Raw genomic sequence first — 19316 nt, forward strand, 5'->3', positions numbered from 1 at the left:
GTATCTTTAACATTTGTTTTATTGTGAAATATACTATAGAGTGTATAAATGTGTACATTCAGTTTACATCCTAATAATAAAGTGAACATCCATGTACCCACCACCCAGGTTAAGAAATAGAGCATTGCCAGTACCTTAGAAGTCTCCTATGTGCCCCTCTCCGATAGCCTCCTCTTCCCTCTCCCGAGAGGTAATCACTTTCCTGACTTTTGTGATAATCATTCCCTTGCTTTTCTTTATAGTTTTACAACCTATGAACGTATCCTTAATTAATATATGGTTTAATTTTGCTTGTTTTTGAACTTCTATATAATGGAATCATGCTGTATATTTTCTTTCAACATGTTTTTTGGGTTTTACTCATGTTGATAAGTATAGTTTTAGTCCATTTGTTTACACTGCTGTAAAGTTGTCTGTGTATAAACAATTTATTTATCTGTGTTCTTAGGTGGTTGGGTTGTTTCCAGTGTTTTGCTAGGAGGAGTAGTTCCGCTCTGACCGTTCTTGGACGTATCTCTTGGTACACATGAAAAAGAGTTTCATTCTCTTACGTCAGAATGGAATTGCTGGGTCCTAGGGTGATGCTGAACTGTTTTCCAGGCTATCAGTTGCTACTCCCGCCTGCAGTATCTGAGAGTTCTCATTGTTCTGCCAACCTGGGTTATTGACATACTTAAATTTTAGGCAATCTGATGGATCTGAAATTATAATTTTAATTTGCACTTCCCTCATAACTAATGACGTTGAGCATCTTTTCACACCTATTGGCCATTCAGATTTCCTTAAATTTTTTTTGAAGTACCTGTTAAAGTCTTTGGCTCATTTTTTTTTGGTTTGTCTTTTTGTAATTGATTTGTAGGAGTCCTGGGTCTTAATCCATACTTTTGGTTGTATGTATTACAGTTTTTTCCTCCCAAGTTTGTGGCTTGTCTTTTCCTTTTTTTTTTTTTTTTTTTTTGCGGTACGCAGGCCTCTCACTGTTGTGGCCTCTCCCGCTGCGGAGCACAGGCTCTGGACGTGCAGGCTCAGCGGCCATGGCTCACGGGCCCAGCCGCTCCGCGGCATGTGGGATCCTCCCGGGCCGGGGCACGAACCCGTGTCCCCTGTATTGGCAGGCGGACTCTCAACCACTGTGCCACCAGGGAGGCCCTGAAGACCAATTCTTAATTTTAATCTAATTGGATTTGTCATTCTTTCCCTTAGGGTTTGTGCTTAATAAATCTCTCCATACTCTGAGGTCACTAATATACTTCGTTCTGTTTTTCTTCTGAAAGTTTATATTTTGTCGTTCATCTTTAGGTTTTCTTCTGGAATGGATGTTCGGGTATGGTCTGAGGCAGGGTCCAGTTTCGTTTTTCCATATGGAGAAACAATTGTTCCAGTGCTGACTTTGATAATTCCATCCACCCTCACTCATGTGCTGCCCCACATCTGTCATGGGTTAGCTTTCCATTTCTGTGTGGGTCTATTTCTGGGCTCTCTGTTCTGCCCCACTGGTTTATATTACACTGCCATAATGACGATAGTTTTATAATTCAGTTTCGATCTTTGGTAGCATGAGTCCCATCCATGTTGTTCTCCTTCAAGAGGGTCCTGGCGTTCTTTAGCTCTTAGTACTTCCATTAAATAGAGAATCAGCTTGTCAGGTTCTACCAAAACAAACAAACAAACAAACAAAAACTTGATTTTTTTTTTTTTTCTTCACTGCACCACATGCAGGATCTTAGTTCCCTGACCAGGGATCGAACCCGGGCCCTTGGCAGTGAGAGCATGGAGTTCTAACCATTGGACTGCCAGGGAATTCCCTTGAATTTTTGATTGGAATTGCATTGAATCTGTAGATCAATTTGGGGAAGAATTTATATCTTTTAAATATTGAATCTTCCAATCTGTGAACATGGTATAGACCTCTGCTATTTAAGTCTTGTCTATAAAGTTTTATAAATTTATCCAGTGTCTTGAACACATTTTTAGATGTATTTCTAAGTGTTTTTTTGATGCTATTATAAATGGTATCTTTTTAAAGATTTCCTTTTCTAGTTGTTTGTTCCTGGTATATAAAATGCAGTTTTTTAATATTAATTTTTCAATCAAACTTGCTCAATCCTTATTAATAATTTATAGATTTGGGGAGATTTTATGTGTTGACAATACACACACAATATTATTTGTAAATGGCATTTATTCCCCTTTCTTGGTCTTAGAATACTTTTAACTTCATTTACCACCCCTCAGACTTACGCTTTGTTTTCTTGTATTTCTTGTCTTTTAGTTGACCCACAGGCATCGTTATTAATGCTGCATTTTGCAGTTCCAGTTTGTTTACATTTATTGCATGCATTTCCCATTTTCTTTGCTCTTTCTTCTCACGTCGTAGATCTTTCACCTGCAATCACTTTTCTTTTGCTTAAAGTCTGCCCTTTAGCATCTCCTGCACTGGATATTTGCTTGTAACAGATTTTCTCAGTTTTTGTTTGTTTTAAAAGGTCCTTACGGGGCTTCCCTGGTGGTGCAGTGGTTGAGAGTCCGCCTGCCGATGCAGGGGACATGGGTTCGTGCCCTGGTCCGGGAAGATCCCACATGCTGCGGAGCGGCTGGGCCCGTGAGCCATGGCCGCTGAGCCTGCGCGTCCGGAGCCTGTGCTCCGCAACGGGAGAGGCCACAACAGTGAGAGGCCCGCGTACAGGGGGAAAAAAAAAAAAAAGGTCCTTACTTCGCTCTCCTTGAGAGTTAATTTCTCAGGATATAGAATTCTAGGCTGACAGTTCTCTTCTCTCGGCAGTTAAATATATCTTTTTGTCTTCCGGCTTCTGTCGTGCTGCTGAGTCAGCTGTCTGACTCTTGCTTCTTGGAAGGAAAGCCTTGTTTGTTCTGTGGCCACTTTTAAGGTCTCACTGGTTTGGTTTGCTGTCTGGCAGTTTCACTGCAGTGGGTCCAGATGTGGATTATTTTGTATTTATCCTGCTTGAGGTTTGTTGGGCTTCTTGGCTCTGTTTCTGGTATCTTTCACGGCCTGGTGAGTGAGAACACAGGCTCTGAGAGATGGGCTGCCTCAAGTCTGAATTTTATCTCTGGGCTAGTACTTAGCCTCCTTGTGACTCAGTTGCCTCGAATGTAAGATGGTTATAGAAATGATAGCTGCTTCCTACGATTGTTGTAAAGATCAAATTCTTTAAATTTATTTATTTATTTATTTTATTTTTGGCTGTGTTGGGTCTTTGTTGCTGCGCACGGCCTTTCTCTAGTTGTGGCGAGCGGGGGCTACTCTTCCTTGCAGTGCGTGGGCTTCTCATTGTGGTGGCTTCTCTTGTTGCGGAGCACGGGCTCTAGGTGTGCAGGCTTCAGTAGCTGTGGCTTGCGAGCTCTAGAGCTCAGGCTCAGTAGTTGCGGTGCATGGGATTAGTTGCTCCACGGCATGTGGGATCTTCCCGGACCAGGGCTCGAACCCGTGTCCCCTGTATTGGCAGGCGGATTCTTAACCACTGTGCCACCAGGGAGGTCCCAAGATCAATTTCTTAATATTATCTCTTAAACTGGCAAAAGCTTAACCTTCCCTTAGCTTAACCACTTTCACTTAGATTTTGTTTGCAGTATTTCTTGTTTCTTGGCCAGTTTGTTGTTGATTTGCAAGAAGCTTTTTTTTAATATTTAATCTAGTATTTTCAGTGGCACAGTGTGTTTGGGTAACTGATTTTGTCATTATTAGTAGAAACTGAGTCTCCAATATCATCTTTCTAAGTTCAGAGCATGCGTGCTCTCTCTCTGGTCTGCATGTGCTCCCTCTCCCTTTTTCACATGTAAATGATTGGTATTTAGTTGCATTTCACAAAGCTTCATTCATGAAATCCTCAGGCAGTTGAATTTTGTTTTGACCTTCAGCAGAGTGTGGCTGAGGAGAAAACAAGTTGAATAAGAGGATTTTGTTTAAAAAGAATTTTAATTGTATGCCTTTGGATCAGTAAACATTGAGCATAGCCTCCTCCATCTCCTGCATATACCTGTACTCTGGCAGGAGCTGGTATTTGGAGTGACGAACCTGAAATAGCACAGGGCACCAAGTAACTCTGGTATGGTTGCATTCACCCCACTCAGTAGGCCCAGAAAGTGATATCTGTTTTGAAAGGATGGTTAGCAGTGGTCGTTGGCAAAGATGTTTCTCTTTCATTCAGTTCCTGATTGATGGGAGATTTAAATTCCCTGTGGTCTGGGGATGGAGTTTAAAAAGGGTTTACGGAGCCTTTGTAACTATTGCCATGAAGAGGCACTTTGGATTCACTTTCTGCTCATCAATTTATAGACCTGATATGCAGAGGTTCTGAGAGTGGGGATTGGTGATTCTTATCTTGGTGTGGCCGTTCTCACCAAAATTTACTACGGAGCTGTGTGTGCTCTCTGACAGTGTCACATAGCTCATTCCAATTTCACTGCCATTCTCCTTTGCCCCAGTTGCAAGCCGAAGCACCCAGGCTGGCTGAATATCAAGCATACATCGATTTTGAGATGAAAATTGGAGACCCCGCCCGCATTCAGCTGATCTTTGAGCGCGCTCTGGTCGAGAACTGCCTTGTCCCAGACTTATGGATTCGTTACAGTCAGTACCTAGTAAGATAACCTACCTGTTCTAATCTCACTTTATTTTTTACCAATTTAGGTTCCATTTAAAGAAAATCAGAAAGAGTGCCAGTAGTTAGCTGCATGCTGCTTCTCTCTGCTTGACTCACTAAGGAAGTCTCCTGGTGTTTTAAGTTATTTTAAACTGATAACTGTAAAAAAATTCTTGCATAGCCTTACTATTGTGGACTTTATAACATATTAATTTTTCTTTTAACTTATTATCATGGAAAAACGTAAATACATAAATGTAGACACATTAGTAAAATGAAACTGCAGTTAACCATCACCCAGCTTCAACACTTAATTAATGGCACTAGTCTAGTTTCATCTACAGTCTTACTAGGTTCCTTACCTATTTTCCTCCCTTCCACGTTATTTTGAAGCAAATCCAGAAATCACATTTTGATGGTAAATATTTCACTGTGCATGTATAACAGATTTGAATCGGGATCTAAACAAGATCCATACATTAGGATTGGCTGGTGTCTCTTAAAGCTCTTTGATCTGTAGGTTCCCCTCTCCACCTCTCTCCTCTTTTCCTGCAAAACCCCTTGTGATTTTTTTGTTGAAGAAACCAGTCATATTAAGGAAATGTCTTTTGTCGGTTGTGCTGGGAATGTCTCATGGATGGTGAAGTCTTAACAATAAAATTTTCTCTCCTGACCCTGGCATTCTTTATCATAGGATCGGCAGCTGAAAGTAAAGGATTTGGTTTTATCTGTACACAGTCGCGCTGTTAGAAACTGCCCGTGGACAGTTGCCCTGTGGAGTCGGTACCTCTTGGCCATGGAAAGACATGGAGTTGATCATCGAGTGATTTCGGGTGCGGATGTTTTTGTGGGAAGACTTCTAAGCTTTTTGTCCCGAGTCAGAAACATTGAGCTGTGACAAAAGTTATTAAATCAGCGTTCCCCAGGCGGTTACTCTGGGATATCGGGTATTAGTGACAAGAAGGGCTCTAAATGGGAGATACGAAGTAGTTGTATTTTTTGACTTATTAGAACTTTTTAACGTCTTAATATTCATTGTGATCTTCCAGGGAGTCATGGTCTTTTCACCAACTCACTTGGCCTGGAGCACTTTAATGCAGGGCACCTTGTGGGTTGTGCCCTTCCTAGAACACAGTTTGTACACCACTGTAGTAGCCTTTCTTTTGAACATTTCTCTCTAGCTCATTTCACTTGTGTTGCATCCCATTATTACTATTTAAGCCATATGGAATTTTATAGTCAGTAGCAGTTTTTATAATCATCTTGATAACTTCTTTTTGAATTGGCAACAAATCCTGGCTTTTTCTTCGACTCCAGTGACCTTCGAGAAAGCTCTGAGTGCTGGCTTCATCCAGGCCACTGATTATGTGGAGATTTGGCAGGCGTACCTTGATTACCTGAGGAGAAGGGTCGATTTCAAACAAGGTATTGAAGTTTATGTGTTTCCTATCAGAACTGAGTTTTTCCTTAACATGTGTTTTGGTAGGATGTCCCAGTTGCCCAGATATCTCATGGTGGGGCAAGTGATATTGGTAACTTTTTTTTTCTCAGAAATTTTAGCTATTTCAGTTTGTAACGAATCATGCCGTGTATTGTAAAGGGAGAGAGTAATGGTCCTTATGGTTTACACTGGCTCCTGCCAGCTTCTTTAGTCTCATTTCTCCCTTCTCTCCCTTCTGTGTATCCTAAATAGTTCTTTACATGGGACTGCTGCGTTCCTTTTAAATCATTGAACGTCCATGGCATCCCCTGCCTTCCTCTCTCCTCCTCCAAAAAAGAAAAAAAAAAAAAATGAGCAACCAGAACCACACGCCCCCACCCCCAACTGGTGCTTGCTTCCTCATGCAGGGGGCTTTTAGCCATTCTGCCGGCTCGGGGAGACCCCCTCTGCTGTGGTCCCGCACATGGCGCCCGTGTCACCTTTGTCCTCGTACTGTCTGTGATGTGCTGTCTTCCTGTATCTGCCTCCCCCCACTGTGTGATGAGGGCAGGGCCTGGCAGTTTTATTTCCGTGTCCCCAGCATGATGCCAGGGAGCTTCAGTGTAGGATTGAAAAGAACAAACCAGACGTGGCATGTGGCTTCCTCGAGCCGAACCTCTCTGCACTTTCTCACAGACTCCAGTAAAGAGCTGGAGGAGCTGCGGTCTGCGTTCGCCCGCGCCTTGGAGTACCTGAAGCAGGAGGTGGAGGAGCGTAAGTGGGCCTCCCGCCGCGGCCGCTCGTGCTGCCTCTTCTGCTCCGTGTACCTTTTTAGTCAGAGGCGCTTCGCCTCTCAATTACTTTCTGATTTCGTCTACTTCTGTTCTTCAAGGTTTCAGTGAGAGTGGAGATCCAAGCTGCCTGATCATGCAGAACTGGGCTCGGATTGAGGTAAGTGTTTTTGACACATTGTCAGTTTCATCCCCCTTTGAGGGACCTTTGTCCGATAGTGTGACCGAAGCTGAGTCAGGATCCCAGGTGACGGTCTAGGCCCTGTAAGGATTCATGTTTATTTCCTTGCTCGACACACATTCGTTTCTATCTTAGGGAGAATCCTAGCTCCCAGCTCAAAGTTGCGCAGCGGCTGTCTGAATGCCAGGCACTCACTTGTGTGTTCCCTTCCCGCACTGTGCCCCATTGATGAGCACGTTCCCAGCATGAGCCGCATGCCAGGCCTATCCCTGTGTGCCGGGGGATGAGATAAACCCTGTCCCTGTGCTAGTAAGGCTTTAAGCTAGTGTGGAAGACAGACAGTTTCACAAATAATCAGAGGATAAAATGAGTTGAATGTTATTGCTGAACCAAGGACCCCAAGGTGAGTAAGACGTGAACCCTGCCCATAATCAGCTCGTAGGATTGTGAAATTCTAACGTTTTGTCCTCTGGGGGAGAGTCAGGTATCAGGTAGTTGGTGGGTGGGATGGTTGTGTGGAGACCATGTTAACGATGCAGCAACTGCGGCTCAGAAGTTAAGAGCCGGCATCTGCTCCTCGATCCATCTTTCTTTCTCTGCCTTGCCCTTCAAATAAAACACTTACAGTTAAGCTCGTTAAAAATAAAAAACGCCTGGCCAGTACTGTCGTGAGTGCCTGTGGGCTCCCAAGTGTGGTTCTCGAGGTGAACATGGGCAGGCAGCCTGAGGCTTGTTGCTGCAAAAAGGCTGACATGCTTGGGCTGGGCTGTTATCGTGGGGGGTGGCCCATGAATGTCCAGGGAGTTAAGTAACGCTGATAGTTTTGGGGTGGGAGGTTTTTAGCCATGTGCGTCTGAAGTGTTTTGTAACAAGTGTCACCATCATAAGGTCTGAGTCCTCTCCTAACTCAGTCTGCTAATGCGTGCAGGCTCGACTGTGCAATAACATGCAGAAAGCCCGGGAGCTCTGGGACAGCATCATGACCAAAGGGAACGCCAAGTATGCCAACATGTGGCTTGAGTATTACAACCTGGAAAGGTAACCGGCCGGGATTGGGGGCGGTGCTTGTCAGATGTGACCCGCACGCCCCCTGCCTATGCAGCCTGGGCCTGCTTGCAGTACACTGCTTCTCTTTATCTTCCTGTCTCTCCTCGGTGGCGGGGGTTTATGGGACAGGGCTACAGAGAACCAAAGATAATATTCTGTGCCTGGGCTCTTAGAGCCATGCATTACTTTTTTTTTTTTTTAACATCTTTATTGGAGTATAATTCATTACTTTCAATTTATTTTGGTTTGTTTTGATTTTTGGACATGAATGTTTTATTTGACTTTCGGGGGAGCTGTTTATTTTTTGTATTTGCGTTGTCTATAAAAGTAGGAAATACTAAAAAGCAGAGAGGAAAAAACCCAGGTTTTTTTGCAGTGACAGGCCCACATACAACCACCATTAGTTAATGGTTTGGGTATGTTCTTTGAGACTTTCCTATGCTTAAATTTTTAAGAAATGATGATGCAGTTATAGTATACATTTTCTAAACCTCTAAAATTATTTTAAATAATGTTTATAACATGGAGAAGGTATAAAGAATATGACCAGCTTTTAAATTCAGTATATCTTGGACATTGCATGTCTATAAATACATCTTTTTTCTGTTCTGAACATTTTGGTTTTTTATCCCTGATTTAAAAAATAGTATGTGGGCTTCCCTGGTGGCGCAGTGGTTGAGAGTCCGCCTGCCAATGCAGGGGACACGGGTTCGTGCCCCGGTCCGGGAAGATCCCACATGCCACGGAGGGCTGGGCCCGTGAGCCATGGCCGCTGAGCCTGCATGTCCGGAGCCTGTGCTCCGCAGCGGGAGAGGCCACAGCAGTGAGAGGCCCGCGTACCCCCCAAAAAAAAAAAACAAAAAAAATAGTTACGTGCTCAAGTTAAAATTGAACATTTAAAAAAATGTGAGAAAGAAAGTGAAAGTCTTAAAATCCTTCCCCAGAGAAGATCACTGTTAAAACTTCTTGAATATTCCTCTAGATCAGCGGTTCTCAAATGTTTTGGTCTCAGGACCCCCTTTACACTCTTAAAATTTGAGGACCCCCTCAAAAGCTTTTGTTTATGTGAGGTATATTTATTAATGTTTTTACCATGTTAGAAAATAAAACCGAGAAGTTAAAAAATATTCATTTAAAATTCACAATAAATTCATTACATTTAACATTTTTATGAGAAAGGACTGCTTTCCAAACTCCAAAATAATGCAGTGAGAACGTGGGCTGGTTTTATACTTTTGTAAGTATCTTTAGTCTGGCTCAGTAGCAGACAGCTCGATTCTCACGTCTGCTTCTGCGTCCCCTCTGTTGTGACGTTTTCATTGAAGATGAAGGAAATTTGGCCTCACACAAATAAGAGGTTAGGAAAGAGAAGGGGATATTTTTCAGATAATTGCAGATATTCTTTCACACTACAGCAAAATTTATTAACAAGTCATAGTCATTTGCATTCTGGAATCTGAAGCCATATCAATGAATTTTTCACTGTTGCATTAATATCCATTGGTCTGTTTTGCACTGAGCAGACCTTTTACGCACGCATGATTCTGTGACATGCGTTGTGTGTGTGGAAAATGCTGACTCATTAAGTCCTGCAGCTCTTCCAAATATTGATGTGTTTCATTATCCCATTTGTTATATCTGCATTGATCTTTGTAGAAAAGCCTTACAAGTAGGAAGCTGTCAGACTCACGGTGACAGATACAAATTTTCCAAAGCTCTACAGATACAAATTTTCCAAAGCTCTAATTTTCACTTGAAAGCTCCAGTCTTATCACCGTCAACAAAAACTCTTAAGTGGTTTTCCTTGAACTTATAGCCTCACTTCGTTAATTTTTGAAAATGTCTAGCAAATACCCAGGTCTGAATCACCATAGTTTTTGTCACTCAGCTGTTCTCTCAAGTGAAAATGATGTTCCATGAAAAAAAGTAACTAGTCCAGCTTGCAACTCAAACAGTAGCCCATTATTTCTTTGCTACAGCCACTGTACTTGGGTATAAAGAGGTGCTTTGATGTGTGCATCCCATTTGTCACACAGAATATTAACGAGGTGTGCACTGTCTTGGTTTGTGCTAAGAGCCACTGTAGCTTCTGCACTCTCAGTGCAAATGTCAACACAGTGGAAAAAGTCCAGTAAATGTTTTGGTATTATTATGAAAGTAGTTTTGACTTTGCAGACCTCCTGAAAGGGTCTTAGAGACCCTCAGGGGTCTGAACTGCTGCTCTAAATTTTTTCTGAGTGTCCTAATATGTATTTACAATGTTTATGTATATTTATAAAAAATTTTAAAACAGAAATGAGAACATAAGTATCTCATAACTGCTGGGATGAACAGAATGTTGTTTTAGATATACTATCCTGATGAGCAGTATATATTTCCATGTCAGTGTAGGAAGATCTGACTCTAGGCATGAAATCTGACAGTCCCCTCTGTCAGTGTCTCTCCCCTCGAGTGGGACCGTGTCCTAGAATTTCTCTAGAGACTTTATCAAGTCACCCACAGCTCTTGGATTGCCCCATGTGTTGCACATGTGAATGCAGTAAAGGCAGAACACCTGGCTGAGGACCACTGTCCCCAGTGCGTTCCACTAGCACTGACTTGCTAAGGGAAAGAGTGGCTTAGAAGAAAGCCTTCATTTTTGACTAGAGGGGCTCTCTGGGAAAAGGAGAAAGCATTAAAAGTATCAGTAGCACAAAGAGCACGGCATCTCAGAAGCGGTGGGCTTTGACGCATGTTAGCTGTGTGAAGACAGCCCTCCCTCTGCGCCTTCCGCTTTGTGTGCTGGTGTCCCCAACTGTGTGTTTTCCGCCTTAGGGCCCACGGTGACACTCAGCACTGCAGGAAGGCTCTGCACCGGGCCGTCCAGTGCACCAGCGACTACCCAGAACACGTCTGTGAGGTGTTGCTCACCATGGAGAGGACAGAAGGTGGGGACCTCGGCGCGCTGCCTCTGGCTTGGGGTCTGTCCCTTTTGCCATTTGGTTTCAGGTCTGTAGGCCTCTCTGATGCGACCGTCACGCGGTGCTCGCCAGTGAGAGGGGGGAGTCCTGTAGCCCTCCTCAGACTCCACGTGCCAGGGGGCCCGTGACGATGCTCTAGCGCAGGCCTCTCAAGGCTCTCTTTGGTGGGGGCTGTTGTGTGCGGCATCCCTGGCCTCCCTCTACCCACTAGGTACCAGTAGCGCTTCTCCTGCCCCCAGTCCTGACCACCAGAACCACCTGCAGGCGTTGCCAAGGGTTCCCTGGGAATCAGGAGAGACTGTGCTCCAGCACAGCGCCGAGAGGCACACGGCGAAATGCGCTCCCTGGTCACGTGTGCGCCTCTCGTGATTTCAGAGCCTCAGTGTTGAGTTTCCATGGGCGTTAGTCTGGATTTCGGGGTATGAACCCCTCAGAACTGGAGATAGACACCCAAACAGCAACAACGGTAAGAAAACACCCCAGCATTTCTCATTTGAGGAGCTCTTAAAATCTTTCGGTCTTAGTACAGGTGTCTTGTACCTTTTGCATTAGAATGTTTTCATAATCTTTGCCACAGAGAGCCCATAATAGAACCTATTCTGGTTTTCAAGTCTCTTTTCTAAAAGAGAACGGATGTTCTAAACACACCTGGAAGGACTATTTGAATTCTGAAACTTGAAACCTATACTAATGAAATCTTCTTAAACGGGGAGCCGGTTCTCCAGTTGCTACTGTTCGATGGAAGAGCTTTCTTCTGGAGGTGCGGGACAGTGAGAAAATTTTATATTATTATTATATCCTTCAAAATCTGAAGAAGTGAAAGTTTGCTTCTCTTCCTCTCAAGGTACTTTAGAAGATTGGGATATAGCTGTTCAGAAAACCGAAACTCGACTGGCTCGCGTTAATGAGCAGAGAATTAAGGTAACGATGCTCTTTATTTCAAGTCTTTGAACCTCTGAAAACTATTTTGACTGTGTTTGGTATGAATGTTCCTTGTCAGAACCTTTGGGGTCATCCTGAGAAATGTCTTTTACTCAGAGTATTAACTATGAAATGTTTGAATCAACATTTAAGCCTGTCTTTTTAGATCGGCTTAAAACTTTAGCCCCAACGATAGATACAAATCCAAAACAGGAATTTTGGCCCTAAAGGTTATTGGAATAGACGAAGAAGCTAAAAAAGGAGCCTGACATACTTAGCCTAGCGATTGGAGCGTGAACACCCCCAATTAAATCAGGGCCTCAGTTTCATAGATTTTTTTTCCTTTCTTTTGGTGAGTCATTCATGGGGATGTTGTGAGACATACCGTAGACTTGAGATGCGGCTCCCAAGAAGCCTAAAGAGGCTGGGGAGGTTGGGAGCAGCCCTCCTCCTCCTCCTCTTCCTGGTCGCCTCCCTTCTCCCGGGCGGTGGCCATCCTCCCTGTGCTCCCACCTCTTCCATCACGAGTCAGTAGACTTCATGTAATCGCCACGTACAGTGATGCGTCATATCCCGATTTTCCAGGCTGCAGAGAAGGAAGCAGCCCTCGCCCAGCAAGAGGAAGAAAAGGTTGAACAACGGAAGAAGGCCCGGGCAGAGAAGAAAGCGTTGAAAAAGAAGAAGAAGACCAGAGGCTCGGACAAGAGCAAAGCTGATGAGGATGATGAAAAAGAGTGGGGCGACGATGAGGAAGGTGAGGCCTGGTCGGACGTCACCTGGGACATCCCGGAGCTCCAGACAGGGCGCAGAGCAGCACGGAGAACCTTCTTGCATTTGAGAATAAGTTGCTTGCAAGGTGCCCACCACCCTCCCTGTCCCTGCCTGCCCTCTACGTGGGTGCCGTCTTCCCCAGCTTGACTCCAAGGCCCTGTGCCAGACACACCCCTGCCTGCACTCCCTGGGCTTCGCTCCCTACCCTGTTGCTGACACCACCGCCCTTTTCCTGAGTGGTGCCTCCTCTCCCTCCGTGGGCTCCCACACCCCACCCTGTCCCGTCACTCCCCGAGCATGGACACTGCCTTATCCTCAGGCCCTGGCGCCCCGCACCGCCGCCGCAGCCGGGCCCTGCAGTGACACCAGCCTTACTTGTCCCCACCTGATGGTTTTGACAGGTAGAATTTTCCAGCCAGTGTTTGTCACCCCTGGCATTTCAGGCGTGGGCAGGTGTGGGTCAGATTTGTTTCAGCAAAACCAGTCAAGGTAAAGAATTGTCTCTAGACACTAAAGGACACTAAACATTTTTCTAGTTCAGAGTTGTCAACCAGAGGGAGATAGTAATGGAGTCATTGTTCAGTTGACTAAGAATTTCTCCCCGAGTCTTTTTGGGGCCTTCAGAAATGATCGTGGGTAGCTCACTGCGCTTTGGGGCTTCTGGTTTAGCAGGGGAAGGCAAACGGGACCTGTGACCGCAGTGACGTGTAATAGGGACTTGGGGAGATGTAGGTGTGAATCATGGTGGAGGCCAGGGAAAACACTAGAGGCCCTGCAGGAAAGACTTTGTGGGGAAGTGATGCTGCACCTTGGCATCTGGGGGAGGAGTGTGACAAAGAAGGGAAGGGGCTAGCCAGCCAGGGTCAGCAAAGCACAGGGCACAAAACAGCCTGGCATTTTCTCCGAGCAGCAAGTGTCTGGCTTTGGGCCCTGATGCATGGCAGAGGGCTGGGTGCTGGGGTGGGTGAGGCTGGGGCAGCAGGCAGGCCAGCAGGCCCAGTCAGAGTGCCCTGGAGTGCAGCGTGCCACAGTCAGGCTCCATCGGGAAGGCAGTGGGAAACTGATGGGAAGGTCTGGAAGCAGGGGACCCTCACCAGTTGGGTTTCAGTATTGTCCCCCTGGAGGCAGTGGGAAGAGTGGGTTGGAGTATAATGTTAAGTTCTGTTGAAGGACAGAAGACAATCGTGAACGTGGGTAGGAACTGTAGCACCTACTGCTTCCAGGCGTGCCCCGGGGAGCACATACTTCAGTGTCACCGGAGGTGCTTGTTTACACGCGGTCCCCAGGCTCTATCCTCCCCTTGCTGCCCTGGGCTGTCTAGGATGGGGGTCCTTGGGATTTGCCAGCCCAACTTGGAGACCCACTGACCTCTCATATGATTAAGCGTGGCCGATGAGGACTTAGGTTATCCCTTGCACCTGAGTTCGTCCCCTCACACGAATGTAACTGGGGCCCAGAAGGGAGTGGGATGAGTCAGGCGGGTCAAGAGAGACCTGGCAGAGGGCGGTGGGGGGCGGGGCGTATAGGGGGAAGAGCCCTTTCCCTGCCAGCTGCTCCGCTTACACTGACAGGAAGGGGTTAGTTAACTAATAGTCACTGCTTTTCTCCCGACCTATTGTAGAGCAGCCTTCCAAGCGCAGGAGGGTGGAGAACAGCGTTCCTCCCACTGGGGAAGCTGAGCTGGGCCCAGAAGCCGACCCGGGCCTCTCTGGGAGCAGCGCCCCTGCGGCCGCAGAGCCTCCCTCTGAGCAGAAGGAGCAGCGGGCGGCCGCCCGAAGGAGGGATGTGCCCAGGGTGCTGCACGACAGCAGCAAGGACGGCGTCACCGTGTTCGTCAGCAACCTGCCCTATGGCCTGCAGGAGCCTGCCGCCACGCTCCGGCCGCTCTTCGAGGCCTGCGGGGATGTGGTCGAGGTCCGCCCCATCTATAGCAACCGTGGCGACTTCCGGGGCTACTGCTACGTCGAGTTTAAAGAGGAGGCGGTGGCCCTGCGGGCCCTGGAGCTGGATCGGCAGACCGTTGAGGGGCGGCCAATGTTTGTCTCCCCCTGTGTGGACAAGAGCAAAAACCCAGACTTCAAGGTAGGTTTGTGGAATAAAGCACGCCTTTACGTAGGGTTGCGGTAGGACGGGGTAAGCGCTCTTTTCCTGCAGCAACTCATATTTAGAATACACGTGGAACATTTGTTAAGAACGAAACTTCCGCGTTAACCGGGTCAGTTCTGTTGTGGTTCACTGAGGTCTCAACTCGGGGCTGGGTCACTTCGAACCGGCATTACTTGACAGAGGACGGTCCAGTTAGGGACTGTGTGATGGCTGCTTGCCGCTGGAGGGTTAGGAGTGACGGGACTGTGCCAGGTGTTTTGTATGTCACCTCATTGGGTCGTCACCCAGGCTCTGGGAAAAGTGGCTTCACTTGCCATTTTACAGAGGAGGAAGTGGAAGCTTCGAGAAGTTGAGTGACTTGCCCAGGGCGAGTTGACAGTTCCCAGCACCCGGAGCCGGCTCTGGCTGGGCCAGACCTGTGGACGAGGCCTGACCCTGTGTCGTGGGGAGCTGGGTTGGGCCTCGGGTCATCATTTCCTCTCCCCACTCCTCCCTGTAGGTGTTCAGGTACAGCACTGCCCTGGAGAAACACAAGCTGTTCGTCTCGGGCCTGCCATTCTCTTGCACGAAAGAGGAACTAGAAGAGATCTGCAAGGCCCACGGCACTGTGAAGGACATCCGGCTGGTCACCAACCGGGCCGGCAAACCCAAGGTCAGCGTCTGGGCAGACGGCAGTCGCCTCCCGGAGTCTGGGCGAGCCTTTGTTCAGAGGTTACTTGGTTCTAGAGTGGGTTCTGATCTGTCTACTAGGAAGCAGACGAGAAGTTAACAGAAGGATAGGTGCGCTAGGTTCCTTTTGCATTTGGAGTCAGATGAACCTGATGTGGCTCATTGTACTTAAAAGAACAGGGTGTTTGAAGAAAAACTACCACGAATTAGCAGGGGCTCCAGTGCAGCTCCTAGGCTGTGGGGCCTTGGGGTGAGGTGCCCCCCCTTGCAGTCTCCTCCCTCCTGCCCGGACCCCACTTTTCACTAGGCCTCTGGCCATCTCCCCAGGTCCCTGCACTGGCTTCCCCCTTACCACGTCCTCCCCTTCTCCGGTCCCCTCAACCTCTTGTGAAATCCTTGACGACGTTTTGAGTAGTTGTTTAAGAAGAGTTTGGTTGACCTCTCAACCCCCGTCCCGTTTATCCAGGTTAATCGAGAGTTGAAGAATATGAATAAGGGCGTCCCCAGGCACAGGGATATCGGGGCTCACCTGTGTCCAGGACACCTCATCCATTTGCTAGATTTATGCTGGTCCCTCTCTCTTTCTTTTTTTGGCTGGAGCAAGCACAAGATGCACTGAACTTAAAAAGTTATCTGAAGTTAGTTGCAGAAATAGGGAGGGAGACTAGGGCTGTGAGACCTATAGACAAAGGATGGCGGTGGTGGGGAGGGAACCCAAGGGTCGGGGGCCCGCCCTGAACCGGCCGGTGGACCTCAGGGAGGAGGTTGTGCCCTGCACCACTCACCTGGCCGGGCTTCTGCAAACTTTCAGGGCCTGGCCTACGTGGAGTACGAAAACGAATCCCAGGCGTCTCAGGCCGTCCTGAAGATGGATGGCATGACTATCAAAGAGAACGTCATCAAAGTGGCTATCAGCAACCCGCCTCAGAGGAAGGCTCCGGAGAAGCCAGAGGCAAGGAAAGCCCCGGGGGGCGCCATGGTGCCGCGGCAGATCTACGGAGCGTAAGTGTTGTGTGCTCTGTGTGCTCGTTGGTGCAGACTTCGTCCTGGCCTGCACCACGGTGACCGAGTTTCCCCTTAGCACAGTGAGTTCAGACGGGAGGTCAGGGCCTGGCGTCCCTGGGGCGCTCACGCTCGTTCCCAGGGCAGGGTGTCTGCAGCAAGTCCACGCTGAGGGCCAGTCTGGAAGTGGGACCCTCTCTCGTGTTCGCCGGTTTACACTGGTGATTGATTTATTTAGACAGTGATTACGTTAAAGTCCCCTTTGGCAGGTGAATCCATGTGTAGGTTCCATACCTGACAGCCATGTGCTTGCCGTGCTAATCTGTATCTCCACCTGTAATCCAGATAGAAGCTCTGTTCCCACCCGACAGGGATGAGGCAGCAGGGTGCGAGGTTATTTGGTGAGGTCTGCAAGTTTACAGCCATTTTTATCCACCCTATGTGTGACGGTATTACACAGACGTGGCCCTCGCCAAATTGCGGAAAAGGCGAAGTTGGTTAAAGTGATTTTTACCTGATAGCCGAAGTCAGGGAGAACAGGGCTCGTCTTATTACCCTTCTTGGTTTTTGTTTTTCACCTTTTACCTTGCGGTGATCTAAGACCGTCCTGGCTTATTTTCATCAATTGTCGCCTCAGAAGGTCCGTGCATTGTTTGCTCTTCCAGGCGGGGGAAGGGGAGGACCCAGCTCTCTCTGCTGCCCCGCGCCCTGCAACGCCCAAGCGCCACCGCAGCCCAGGCTGAAAACGGCCCTGCCCCACCGCCGGCGGCCACCGAGGTACCCAAGATGTCCAATGCCGACTTCGCCAAGTTGCTTCTGAGAAAGTGAGTGGGACTGTGCGAGAAGGGAAATGCCTTACTTGATGCTGGCCGGGAAGACGCCCGGTGCCCAGCTGTGCCCTGGCTGTGCAGGACCCAGTGCAGCGCCTGTGACCACACGCTTGCTCTGGTTTAGGTAGGACGGGAAAAGGGTGTCCAAGGAAAAAAGAGGCTTTAAGTGCTCCCTCATATTGAGGGCGAGAGGATGAAAATGGTCACTCCACAGGCTGGGCGCAGGGTGCAGTTTCCTAAGATGTGTCTTAAAGAGTGAGAAACAGATGTGAAACGCGAACACACCGTTTTGAGATCCCCCTTGTCCAAATATTTTTGGCCACCTCTGGTCCCCTTTTTATAAGACACTTCTCTTACACCCTGCACAGCACATGTGCCCGTCACTCTTTTAATTTTTAAAAGACAGAAAGGCAGATGTTAGTAATTCACCAGAATGGCCTATTTTAGTAAAGGGGTGGGGCAAGGGGCATCACATAAAACATCTGATGGGCTTTTGTTCACGGGGGCGGTGCGTTTTTATATTACGTATTTGTAAATGACACGTCAACCCACTGTTTTGTTTCCTAAAAGCAAGATACTTGTGACATTTGTATAGGAATTCTGTGCGCCATCTGCTATGGACGTTTTTCTTTGCCTAGTGACTAGTGAACTGTGTCTTTGTCTAAATACTGATCAGCCCTATGGTTTTGTTTAAATAGCATTGTCAAGTGCAAACTTAAATTCTCCCCATTTAGCTTTGTTTATTAAACTGAAGTTCTCTTAAAAACTTCTTGTCGAAAGGTACTCAGGTGTGCATTCAAATATGTATTTTGAAATGGGTGTACCTTGGTTTACCTAATGGGTGTGTAAATAGAACTTTTGTAAGTCAAATCCGCTTGGCACTTTGATTTAAACCATTTCTGCTGTGATATCTTCGGTTTTAAACTTCAGTTTACAGCAGTTTGGCACTTAACAGCTTTCAAGCTTTTTTACCCACATCTTTTATCCAGTATTTATTGCTTTGAAAGTGAGCAGTTCAGTAGGGAAACTGACTTTATAAAAGGCACTCTGGGGAAAAAAATCGGAATTCTTTCCTATGTCATGAAAATCAGCTCATTTATCTGTTTCTAAAGGTTTTATGCATCATTCAGGCTTTCCTATATTTTTTAACTTAACAATTGAAACAGATAAGTAGTAAACTAAGCCCCGTGTGCCTGTCATCGAGCTTCAGCATTGCTCAGCTCATAGCCCGTCTTCATCTCCACCTCCTGCCCCTCTTGTATCCTGTGTTCTGGAGGGATAGTCACCTAATAATACTGCAGCACGTATCTCTAAGGACTTAAAGGCCTTGGTTTTTATCATTTCTAGAAACATTAGCAGTAATACCTTAATGTTATCAACCATCCAGGCAGATCTCCAATTTCATGTTGCTTTGTAAATAAGTTTTTTAATTGATAGGTTCTCTGTACCTCATCTTTATCTTCTGCACAGAACGTTAGGTGTTTTTGAATTCAAGCAGCGGCTGTGGAGCAGTCAGAAGAACCTGTGTTCTCTGGGGTGGCCGGCCATCCACTTCCCTGCAGAGAGGCCCGTTCTGTGGGTGAGAGGATGTGGGTCAGTTGGGGACCAAGGGGCCATGGACCTTTCCTTAGTAATCCAGGTCACGTGGTGGACATCTGACCTCACCCTCTCAGATGTCCACAGGGGCTTGTTACAGAGGTGGACCTTTCAGACTCGAGCAGGACCCGATTCAGGTGCAGGGTGTTGACTGTTCTAGAAATAGATTTTCAGAAACGTAGGAGTGGGTTTATGTAGTCCTGGGGGGGGAAAAACTGATGGTAAATAGATACATGAAAAACCATTTCAGCTACTCGTGTCCTAGTGCAAGATCAGCGATACATCCCTGTCAACGTAACCAACCAGTTCTGTCTCGGTGTCTTGTTGAAATAATTACCATCTTGGATCTATTTTTCTCCCAGAACAATATAAAGAATCCCTCCTTCCCCCTTAGGATAGATGGGTGGGAACATCTCTT

At 46.9% G+C, this 19316-nt stretch overlaps 1 protein-coding gene across 1 annotated transcript in view; it reads left to right on the plus strand.

The window, feature by feature from the left end:
- The window catches only part of SART3 (spliceosome associated factor 3, U4/U6 recycling protein), a 33621-nt gene extending 15482 nt beyond the window's left edge, over positions 1–18139 (plus strand). The window contains exons 7-19 of the mRNA XM_082668457.1: positions 4447–4602; positions 5299–5437; positions 5922–6029; positions 6721–6798; positions 6917–6975; positions 7925–8034; positions 10858–10970; positions 11848–11924; positions 12510–12678; positions 14317–14777; positions 15301–15453; positions 16282–16472; positions 17138–18139. Of these exons, the coding sequence (XP_082524583.1) occupies positions 4447–4602; positions 5299–5437; positions 5922–6029; positions 6721–6798; positions 6917–6975; positions 7925–8034; positions 10858–10970; positions 11848–11924; positions 12510–12678; positions 14317–14777; positions 15301–15453; positions 16282–16472; positions 17138–17300 (1977 nt within the window). The 3' untranslated portion in view covers positions 17301–18139. The remainder of the gene's footprint in view (positions 1–4446; positions 4603–5298; positions 5438–5921; positions 6030–6720; positions 6799–6916; positions 6976–7924; positions 8035–10857; positions 10971–11847; positions 11925–12509; positions 12679–14316; positions 14778–15300; positions 15454–16281; positions 16473–17137) is intronic.
- The last annotated feature ends 1177 nt before the right edge of the window (positions 18140–19316 follow it).

This window comes from Grampus griseus (genome assembly GCF_964374135.1).
Source record: "Grampus griseus genome assembly, chromosome: 12".
Classification (NCBI taxonomy): Eukaryota; Metazoa; Chordata; class Mammalia; order Artiodactyla; family Delphinidae; genus Grampus; species Grampus griseus.